At 49.0% G+C, this 11,697-nt stretch overlaps 1 protein-coding gene across 1 annotated transcript; it reads right to left on the bottom strand.

Annotated features, from left to right (window-relative positions):
- Positions 1–227: 227 nt before the first annotated feature.
- LOC147736645 (uncharacterized) lies at positions 228–1,974 on the bottom strand. The gene is made up of 2 exons (XM_086952649.1): positions 1,656–1,974; positions 228–892 (listed from the first exon to the last, which is right to left on the bottom strand). Exons 1-2 carry the CDS (start codon positions 1,972–1,974, stop codon positions 228–230), a joined length of 984 nt encoding a protein of 327 aa, XP_086808775.1.
- Between the last annotated feature and the right edge of the window lie 9,723 nt (positions 1,975–11,697).

The raw sequence follows: 11,697 nt of genomic DNA, 5'->3' as shown, positions 1-11,697 counted from the left end.
CCTCAGTGAGCACAGAAACTATATGCCTCGCTTTGCAAGATGCTTTAGGGACACGAGAGTCCTTAGCTGGGGATGCTGGGGATGCCTCTGAGGCATGTGAGCCTGAGGTCTGCTTCTTAGCTTTTTCGGGCCTTGGTTTTGCCTGACGGGCTTTTGTCTTTGCATTCTGGGGAGGCTTTGCTCTTCTGTGAGGATGGTTTCTGCGGGCGGGGATGCTTGGGTTGTTGCTACTGTGTGCTGCGTGTGCTGTATTGGGACGTTGAGGTCTGTGGACCATGGTCCCTTTCGTCAGACGTGGTCACAACCTGGGGGGTGGACAAAGGCTCCGGAGCTGGACTGGTAGTATGGGCCTGTTGAAAGGCAGACATCAATGTGGAGGACAAGGACTTGACAGTACGGTGATGCCCACCCATGACGGAATGTATGCCCTCCATGTAAGCAACCACCTGTGCTAATTTTTTGTCATGGTCAATGAAGGCATTGAGCAGAGCTGTCTGGCCCATGCAAAGCTGGAGCAAAAGCTGAACAGACTCAGCACTGAGGGCAGCAGGGGAGACAGGAGCAGCGGTGCCAGGTGTGAAGGAAACTCTGCCCCTTTTACTAACCCGGAAATGGGCAGCACCAGAGGTAGTGGCTGGGAGGGTGGGCACTGGCCGCTGTGTGGTTGATGAAGATGTAGAGTTTCCATTCCCTGTGCCCGGCAACATGGATGCATCACCGCTGGCATCAGATGATGTGGTACTTTGCGTCTCAAGCTGGGATTCCTCCTGCAGACTCCGGTCCCCCTCTGAGGCGCTAGTGACATCTGTGTTACTGGGCCCCTGTGCAGCTGTAGTGGTAGAATCACCCCCACTGGTGTCTGGCTCCTGTTCCTCCGTGACCACTGGTGAATCTGTATGAGAGAGAGATGCAGGGTCAGGTTGGTGGCAGCAACAGAACGAACCAATGCAATCAATGCAGTTCAAAAGAGTACCAAATCGACATGTTGCACACCACAACCTGCAATCACAATGCGGCATGTCACTACATAGACCCCAACAGTGCATGTAACTCTGATCATCTGTCATGACTGAGCCATGTTAATGCCGCACAGAACAACACCTTGCCTGTGGCTGTAGTCTACCAGACACACAACTAGCTCTGCACATACATAGGGACATGATGGGGGCACACCACTTGTTGCCACTGACAGACCTCGATGGAACAGAAGGGGACAACAGAGACACCGGTTACAACATGACAGTCCACAATGGCAAAGAGCCCATGCCAACTACCATGTTGTACTCTGGAGCCCAAAGACTGGTGCACATTGTTGTCAGATGTATAGGCCTCAAAATTCTGGCTGCATGCAATGGACTCATTGATGAAGTCACACTCAGATTGTGAACACTGCTGTTCCCTCCCAATGTGAAACCCCAGACTACCCCAATGCTGAAGAAACCTGAAGAGCACAACCCAGACTGCAATGGTAATGCACAGCATGGAGAATTACCTTTGTAGGAACAATTTTGGCAAATGCATGACACTGGCACTCAGCCCAGCAGCCACTTACATGACACTTCATCCCTACACCAACATCACATAGTCCAGCGCTGGCACAAGCCCTGTACACATGCAGCCACTCCCAGACAAAGTCACCCTCCCCAAATACTCACCCCTGCCTTGCTGCTGACGATCCTTCAGACGTACATGCAGCTCAGGGTGAGTCACCGCCAAGATGCGGCCCACCAGTGGTGTCATGCTGCACCGTACCAAACTCCCAGTGCGAGGAAGCAGCCCCAAGGTAATCTCTGCCACGTTCTTTGCCAGCCGGCTGATGTCGTCCCACCTCTTGTGGCAGTGGGTGCGCCGTCGGTTAGATACCCCCAGAGCTCGAACCTTTGCTGCAACGGCCCTCCACATGGCCTTACGCTGGTGTACCTTGAGCTGCAGGCATGGGAGACAAGAAGGGGACACAGTGTCATGTACCAACATCTATCAGTATAGTAGCAAGACACAAACTCGTCACAGATTCTACGATATATCCATCAGAGACTAGGGTACATATCACATGGGTACTCTGCATGGGATAAGCTGATGTGATTGCAGGCAGTTGTGAGGGGGAACCTAGTCCCTGCACATCTCACACACATATGCAGGATGCCAACACTGAAACCCCTTTGTGGCCTGCACACATCTCCAGTCTTCAGCATGGTTGAGCAACACATACATCACATATCAATCTGTGTCTGGGGGTAGACTCACTGTGTGCAAGACTGTGCAGCACTCAATGTCCCCACCATGTGATCCGATAGTATGTCATGTGTGTGACACTGAAGGACATGGCCTCACAAATAGCAATACCTCAACACAAGTCTGGTCGTGTGCAAACTAATGGGCTGAGATGGTGCATAGCTGGAGTGCAATGCAAATAAACTTAGGAATAACACAGTAAGTGAAGTGATGTGTCCCTGTCTTGGTGGGCGGGCACTGTGCAGACCATCTGGGCTCATGCTGAGGTGGACAACAGGGGCACACACAGCCATTTTGCCAAACAATAACTGTCCTGGCTCCTGCATGACCAACATACTGTTTCACTGTATAGCTGACATCGCAAATCATTACACTTATACCCACTACAGCAGGCAGGCCAACCTGTCACATTGGGACACTTACGTTTCACCTGGAGACTGTATTTTATGCAGTGCATGACACAACCCCAAACCCACAGGCATATACTGCATCAGTACAACTACATGTGTTTATGTTTATGTGTGTTTATGTGTTTATTTTTATATAGCGCATATGTCACCGTTCGGTCTCAGAGCGCTTGCTGAAACTAAAGATAGAGAGACAGGGGGCAATTAATGGATTTAAAAGAGCCAAGTTTTAAGATTCTTGCGGAAAGTTTTGTGGTTAGGGTCAGTTCTGATAAACAGTGGTAAGGTGTTCCAAGTGGTGGGGCCTATGTTGGAGAAACTTCTATCCCCATTTCTGACAGTCCTAACCTTTGGGACTTTTAGAAGGTGTTTATTTGATGAACGTAGAGTCCTTCCCGGAAAGTAGCCCTGGAGCTTTCTCTGAAGGTACTTTGGTCCCTGTCCATTTATGGACTTATGCACCAGGCAGCATATTTTAAATTTGATGCATTTTCTTATTGGAAGCCAGTGGAGAGTCCTGAGGCACGGAGCTGATGGGGTGCGGGGTGGGAGGTCGAGAATCAACCTCGCAGCAGAGTTTTGCAGGGTCTGAAGTTTAGTTAAAGAGCCTTCGTTCACATCAGCCAATAGTGCGTTTCTATAATCAAGGCGACTGATTATGAGGCCCTGAATGAGGGGTTTCCGAGATGCAAGTGGAATCCACTTAAAGATTTTTCTGAGGCTTCTCATTAGCCCAATGCTGGTGTGAACCACTTTATTTATGTGTTGGGACAAGGCCAGTTTGTCATCGATGATGTGTGCACACCCTGCCCTACAGCTCCGCTATTCATGACTTACCATGACATTTGGGGCACCATACAGCCTTGGGTACTGTGTGAGCACCTCGTCCACGAGCATCTCCAGCTCCTCGCTTGTGAGTGGACTGGCAAGGATCTTCTAAGTCCCTGCCATCACTGTGAGCATGGAACAACTGTGGTGGGATTGGGTGGTCTGGGGTCTCAGGCAGCAGTACCTGGAGGCAGCAGCAGATGAGGGGTCCCAGGCAGCAGTCCCTGGAGGCAGCAGCAGATGAGGGGTCTCAGGCAGCAGTCCCTGGAGGCAGAAGCAGATGAAGGGTCTCAGGCAGCAGCTCCTGGATACAGCATCAGATGAGGGGTCTCAGGCAGCAGTCCCTGAAGGCAGCAGCAGATGAGGGGTCTCAGGCAGCAGCCCCTGGAGGCAGCAGCAGATGAGGGGTCTCAGGCAGCAGTCCCTGGAGGCGGCAGCAGCAGCAGGTCAGAGGTCTTTGGCAGCAGGCTCTGTGAGATGTGGAAATGTGAGGCTCCCTGCCACACATATATAGCCCCCTAGGGTTGTTTCAAAGGTGCCAAGCTGCAGCAATTGGTGGTCCAGTCCTGCTTCATTCAAAAGCATCCAATGACCGCCTCCGCGATGGAGGAGCACGCCTACCGCAATTTTCAAAATTGAATTATGCCACCTCAATCGTCGTTCCCATTGGCTCTAGGGCATGCTCCATGGCGGTGGCACACAGCTGGGGCCTGGAGTACACTACCACAATGGTGCATCTTTCAAAAGCATCCAATGACCGTCTTCCCGGTAGCGGAGCACACCTACCACGATTTTCACAATTGCATCATGCTACCTCAATCGTCGTTCCCATTGGCTCTAGGGCATGCTCCATGGTGGTGACACACCGCCGGGGCCCGGACTGTGCTACCACAATGGTGCATCTTTCGAAAGCATCCACTGACTGCCTCAGCGCTGGCGGAGCACGCCAACCCCGATTTCCAAAATTGCATCATGCCACCCCAATCGTCGTTCCCATTGACTCTAGGGCATGCTCCATGGCGGTGACACACCGCCGGGGACAGGCGGTAGCTACAGCGTTTTGGGTGCCATACAATGAAATGAGGCACCACGATATGTGTGGCGGAGCATGACAACCACCATTTGGGCATGTCTCCATGCCAATGACTACCGCACCTGTGTGATTGGGGGGTGCTGGTAAGGCCTGGGCAGTAAATTCCGTTCCGTTCACGGAATTTGCGGAATTTGGGTAATTTTGGGTTCTGCGGAGAACGCAAAATTGGCCAAAATTCTGAGTTCCGCGCCTTCGCAATATTTTTTGCTTGTTCGCGTTCTCAAATGCGTGTTCGCAAGCTATTTCGCCCCGAGCACGCACACAGTGATTGCGCACAGTAAAAAAGCATCGCGAACAAGCAATTCCACGTGTTTGCTGAATTGCTTGCATGTTCGTGGAGATTTTTTACCGTTTTGCGGAGATTTGCGTAACGAGATTACGCAAATTCTGCCCACCCCTAGTGCCGGTGACACACCGCCGAGGAACAGGTGGTAGCTACCACGATTTGGGTGCCATACAATGACACGAGTCACCGTGATATGTTGTGCGGCGGAGCATGCCAACCGCCATTTGGGCATGTCTCCATGCCAATGAATACCGCACCTGTGTGATTGGGGGGTGCCAGTGACATAACGCCGGGGACAGGCGGTAGCTACCGCGATTTGGGGGCCAAACAATGACATGAGGCACCGCGATATGTGTGGCAGAGCATGCCAACCGCCATTTGGGCATGTCTCCATGCCAATGACTACCGCACCTGTGTGATTGCGGGGTGCCGGTGACACACCGCTGGGGACAGGCGGTAGCTACCGTGATTTAGGTGACATACAGTGACATGAGGCACCACGGTATGTGTGGCGGAGCATGCCAACCGCCATTTGGGCATGTCTCCATGCCAATGACTACCGCACCTGTGTGATTGGGGGTTGCCATTGACACACCACCGGGGACAGGTGGTAGCTGCCGCAATTTGGGGGCCATACAATGGCAATAGCCATCTGGCACACTTCTAGTAAACAGTAGCCACATGGTCAAGGGCACATCATTGTGCACACAATGCCAATGTCCCATTGACTCCACTGGTGGCTACACATGCCATGTTTGTGTATGTGTGTCATAGATTGGCCTGTACTCCCTCACATGTCACTTATGAATTAGATGGTCGAGGAGGCAGGACAGTGTTGTAGTGGACTCTACGATGTGTACACATCTCAATGTGTTGAGGTGCAGTGATTTCACGGCAATGCTCGTCTCACTGTATGATGTAATTACTAGCATGGCTTCGTCTGTCTGCTCATAGACACAATTGTCAGTTCAGTGCCAACTGTGGTCATTGTGTTGTGAATGTGTGCCAGGTTTAAATGATGCATTGAGGTGTGACGGGTACAGCAGCTAAGTTTGAGCCAGTGTTGTTTCGTTGTTACACATTGCCTGGATGCCATGCTCCCAGGCGTGTACATGTGAAATGTGGCCATATCACAATGTGCATTCACATTGACCTATGTGGTGTTTGAGGTACTTGTGTACTGTAATTAGAGAGGTGTGCTCTTTGTGTAGCTCAAACGTACACACATGTAAGGTGGTGTGTCACTCAAGTGTTGAGTTGCTCTTTATTTCCGCTGTGTCACCCTGACCCTGATATGCTGTGCACATCTCTTGATGCATTGCATTGACATGTGTCCACTTTCATCTCAACTAGGAGGAGGCCAAATCTGCTTCGTCATTTGACAGTGCTGGAGGACATGGAGGATCCTTCTTGATAGAGCCACCATGAAACCCTTTGTGATATGTTGGAGACCCACCTGCAGCCTCGCCCGACATATCCAACAGCTTTCACCCCAACTTTTAAAGGGATGGTAGCCCTGCATTTTTTCACCACAGGATTGTTCCAGGAGACAGTGGCCAGCGCTACTGGGATGTCTCAACCGATGTTCAGCATGGTGCTGCGTGATGTTCTGTCCGCCATGATGATATACAAGGACAGATATATCTATTTCGCCATGGGTTCTGAATTGCCAGCTGTGAAGGGAGTCTTGTATCCCCTAGGGCAAATCCCCAATGCTGTTGGTGTCATTGATTACACACATGTCTCTCGTGTGCCACCACAGGCAAGTGAGCACATATTCAGGAATCACAAACATTACCACTCCATTAATGGGCAAGTGGTGTGCCTGGCAGATATGATCATCTTGCATGTGTGTGCCAGATTCCCTGGCTCTGCACATGACTCCTAAAACCTGCAGAACAGCATTGTGCCCCGGCTGATGGCTAATCTGCTTCCCGAGCGTGTATGGATTGTGGGTGAGAATGGCTAGTCGTATGGCGTGCTGGGTGTGTAAGCTGCTGCCCTCTGCCTCTGCAACATTGCAATGTGTATTTGTCATTCCTAGGTGACTCTGCATATCTCACCCGTCCATGGCTGCTGAGCCCCCTGTGAAATCCCAGGACCCCGGCTGAAGTCCACTAGAATGAGGCCCATGGGAGGACCCATCATGTGGTGGAGCGTACTGTTGGTCTGCTGAAGTCACGTTTCCGCTGCGTGTACAAACCCGGAGATACACTGGCATACCCGCCCAGGAAGGTGTGTCAGATCGTAGCGGCATGCTGCATGCTCCACAACCTGGCCATTCGAAAGGAGATTCCCCTGCTCCTGGATGATGATGAGGACCCAAGGCCCCCGCCTGCACACCAACTAGAGTCCAGTGATGAGGACAGTGGAGAGGAGGAGGGTGGTGACATGCGTGAACAGCTCACCACCCGCTACTTCACTTGAAGGTGGGTGACAATGTACAACATACCCATTGTCTGGTGATATTGCTTTTATTGTGAAGGGGTACGTGCAAATTATAACAACAGTCAATTGTAAACTCAGCATGGGGTGGCTATGTTACTGGGACATGTCATTTGTGACCGTATACGGGACGTGTATGTTGACACTTTGTGACGTCTGCATGTTGGCTTATGTAGATGGTAGGTGTTATGTTATGTCACACTCAGACCAGTGACTGTTGTGTTTCCCTAGGTGCCTTAAACTTGTCCTTGCCTACATACAGTACATACTCCTGATACATTATGGACATGTTGGAGACTGTACGTCCTGCACTAAAGACAGAGCTGATACGAAAAAATGTGTGTGAGGTATTTTATTTACAAGCTTGACATGTGAGGAGAGTGCACATTTACATTGAGGTGGTGTTGGAGCAGTCACTTGACAGTCATGCTAATTAAGTTGAAAGAGTAGTTACCACATTGATATGGTGACCCAGCCCAACAGACAGATGCCATTCACAAGGCAGTGTTGTGAAGGACAGTCCAAACAGTCAATGCAGTGGTGAAGAGGGTTGCCATCAGTGTTGGCTCGTGACTGGTGTTTGGCAGGTGTTTTGACTCCAGATACTCCAAGACTCTTCATAGGATGGCCCCTTGGTCTCTTCGCAGGAGTGGGCCCTGCTGTGGTGCCAGTGGCATCTGAGGACTCACCCTTCTCTGTGGCCACAGGGGAGAATGGTGAACTGTCATCCTGCGGCCCACCAGAGGGAGGTAGAAGTGTTGGTTGTTGCGCAGGCCTGTCCCTCAGTAACGCCACTTGCTGGCCCATGAGGTCCACCATTTGTCCAATGCGGGTGTTGATGGACCTCATCAGCAGGATGAGCTCGCGTATGAGATCGTCCGACCGGCCACTTTGTTCCTGGGCCTGTCCGTATGCCCCAAGGACTCTGGTGATGTGTTCCAGGGATGGGGTCCCAGCCGCCTGGTGTCCTTCCACCTACCCTGCTGCCACAGACCTGTTGCCTCGCCACTGTGGGTCCCCGCACACTCTCTCTGCCATCCTCAGTTGGTGGTGTTGGGTGGTCATTCCCTGGGACAGGGAGGGTATTGCAGGTGGAAATGGTGGTGGTGATGGCGGTGGTGGTGATGGGTGCATAGGCTGTAACTGAGGGGGTCTGCTGTGCAATTGGTGTTGCAGCAGATGTGGTAGCGGGGAGGATGGGGTCCTGGGACCTGTTGCTCCCTGGCAGACCAGATGGGCTAGCCTCAAGCTCATCGTCCAGAGAATCCTGGGCTGGGAGTGTACATCCGAGAGTTTTTTGGGCCCACTGGCAATGCACTGATCAGTGAGTGCTGAGCATGATTGTGCCCAGTCTTTTTTGTACATGTGCATTGTTGTGTCACACTTTGGTAGTCATGACAGTTCCCTTTGCTTACCTGTGTGCACACTGTGCATGGCAAGTGGGGTCGGTGTGCATATTTGTGCAATGAGAGGGCTGTTGTTGCCATATAGCACAATTTCTTGTTTGACATATGTGTGGCTGCACGTACTGGCTACTTACCTGTTACATGCTCACATTTGGCTTTGTAACGTGGCACATCTGTGTGTGCCTGGAGGAGGATTACATTCTGCTCAGTGGTGTCATGAAGCAGAATGATATGTCTTCCTACCTAGTAATTTGCTTGAGATGGTCCATAATATGCAACATGCATCTGTGTGGTCTGGAGTGCTGCATCTTGCTGTACTTGCGGGACAAGTGTACATGGTGGGAGTAGTAGTGCCGGCCTCACTCCCACAGACACCCTACCCGGTAAGATTGTTAAAGATTGCAGGGATTTGTTAGCATGAGCTGAAAGCCATTTTGTATTTTGGCAGCCATTTTAGGTAGCCATGTGCTCGCCATGTGCTGTTTCCCTCTTCAGAGCCTTGCACTTGCTCAGAAGGGCCTAGCTAGTAGAATGCACCTGCTCCTCTTATACAACTGTCAGGCTATTTTTGCTGCTGTATGGAGAAGTAACTCTACTCCCACTTTAATGAGCAAGCAGATCTTGCATGCCCATTTTAGGCATTTTGCATGCTGACATGTGCCAGGACTGCCCCTTGGTCTTATGCTGACTATGTAACCCTAAGCATATATAAGGCCCCTGTTTTCTGTACTCCTTAGACTGCCTCATTCAGTTGCTAAGGCTTCTGTGTGACGTAGTCTCCCTCAATTGAGTTTATTAAAGATGTTACTTTTATATTACAGCTTCTGTGACAATTTCTTCTTTATTGGTTTAAAAGGACCAAGTATCAATGAGACCCCTGAGAAGGTTTCTATTTTCTTCAAATGGTGCTCCAACATTGGGCTCATCAGAGAAGTGGCTATTCAAGGGAGTGATCTTGACAGGAGACAGGAATCTACTGAGGAGGGCAAGACAGGATTCTACTAAGGAGGTACTCTGTGCATGGAGATTCTGGGGATTCTCTGTCTCTGCAACCCAGTATATTTCTGTTCTTCCTGATTTTGATCCTCCACATGATGTTTATTGCTCCTGACTGAGAACCTTTTTGGCGTGAGTATTCTAAAAAAACGATTGTTAGGTCATTCAGAACTTGGCAGTCAGAATTTGGACACCAAGTGATTGGTAAGGGTTGTTTTGATGCAACACTTGCTGTTGGTTTGATGCCTGGGATTGGTAAGGTAGTTTAGTAGTGCTTACTGTGGCTTTGGAATTTGGGAATTTGTGTTGGCCAACTTGGATTTGTATGGGATGAATATATGAATTGCAATTTGTGTAGGCAGGTAATGAGGAGACTTTTCACAGTTTTGAATTGATTTGAACGGCACACAGTACAAGAGAACCTTAAGTGCTACTTTGGTCATAATATTTGTATATGTTGCAATATTTTTGGCATGCCGGTTTCAAGCACACATCAAAGAATGTGTTGCTTTTTGGGGGTACCGTAGTGAGATGTGAAGTGAATTAGTCAGCTCCCCAGGAGGGAATACCTAAATAGGTTTAGGTATAAAAACATATTTCTTCCTTATTGAGTCTGTACTCCCATGGAATTCAAATATGAACATACAACAAACAAGGATCCTAATCTGCAAACTTTTAAAAATGGAGATATGCAGAGTGATGTTTTGGTGTTCTGCCAGCCAAAGCTAGTGAATTGAGTGTATTTTGGCTACTTTAAAATAGAACCGTCTGTTGGGCTGCTTTTTGCAGTCTTTTGGAATACTATTGAGAAGCTCTTCTTGCAAATATGACTTACAACTAGTATTTACCAATGGTTTGGTTTAAGTACAGTCTGTAGGTTGTCCTTTGTTTCTGTCCTAAGTGTTGATCTGTGGGTTAATCATGTGTTTAAATGTCTGTGTGGTTCGTGGTTTCACATTAGTGGTACTTCTGTGAGTAAATAGCGATTGTGCTCTTTGTGTAAGGATTGCTAGCCTTAAGTGCGCTGTATTATGTGTTCTGAGTGTATGACCCGTTCTGTATATGTCTGGAATGAGCCCAATTTGTTTGTTTGTGTTTACTTGCTGTCATCAGTCTGTTATGCAAAATATCATTTAATTAATATTAAATAAAAATTCAATAAAAATCCAGAAATGAACCATATGATATGCTAAATACCTACATGTTACTATTAAATTGATAAGAGTAAGCAACTATGCACATGTACAAACTGCCAATCCTTAAAAAATAAAATTAGAATTCACATTGAATAGGAATAACATAGGCCTCAAAAACGAAATTGTGTGTTTTGCAATAATTGCTGTTTTAAAAAGTTACAAAAATCAGGTTCATTATTTTGGATAACAGGAAAACATTTAAAGTAGGGATTTCCTTTCTTAATGCCTTTTTACGTAAGCACATTTGTGGTTTTGATGTTCAATAATGACTGTCTTTTTTTAAAAGTGTCGCAAAATTTTTCATGTTTCAAGTTAGGCTTCTGTTCTTAGGCTTATGAATGAATGCGTCTAAATATGATATGCAAGGAATGATCCCTGAGAAGGTTTCTATTTTCTTCAAGATGGCTACCTACCTGTTAGTTTGTTGAGGGTAGTGTAACAGCTGACACATGCTTTGAGTTAGGGTGGGGGCTCCATCCTGCTTGGCTGTGGGCCAGGGGGCATGGTGGGAGCAGATGTAAAGGCCTCACAACCCCAAACAGCCCTCCCAGGGAAGATGGCTACCTACCTGTTATGTCATTTGGTGTACTGCAATGGCTTCCAGCTGCTTCTGGGTGGGGTGGCGGAGTGCTCCATCCTGCTGGAGTGTGGGCCAGGTGGCATGGTGGGAGTAGTAGTGCAGGCCTCACTCCCACATACAGCCCTCCATGGCAAGATGGCTACCTACTGTTAGGTGAAGGTGAACAATGCAATGGCTTCCAAGTGCTTCTGGGATGGGTGGTGGAGGGCTTCATCCTGCTGATGCTGT

This window comes from Lissotriton vulgaris, chromosome 1_2 (genome assembly GCF_964263255.1).
Source record: "Lissotriton vulgaris chromosome 1_2, aLisVul1.2, whole genome shotgun sequence".
Lineage (NCBI taxonomy): Eukaryota > Metazoa > Chordata > Amphibia > Caudata > Salamandridae > Lissotriton > Lissotriton vulgaris.
This window is presented reverse-complemented; position numbering and strand designations above follow the sequence as displayed.

Coding starts and splice junctions, on each gene's coding strand:
- LOC147736645 (XM_086952649.1), bottom strand. CDS start 1,974: ATGTTGGTACATGACACTGTGTCCCCTTCTTGTCTCCCATGCCTGCAG. Junction 893..1,655: donor TCGTCAGCAGCAAGGCAGGG/GTGAGTATTTGG, acceptor TCTCTCATACAG/ATTCACCAGTGGTCACGGAG.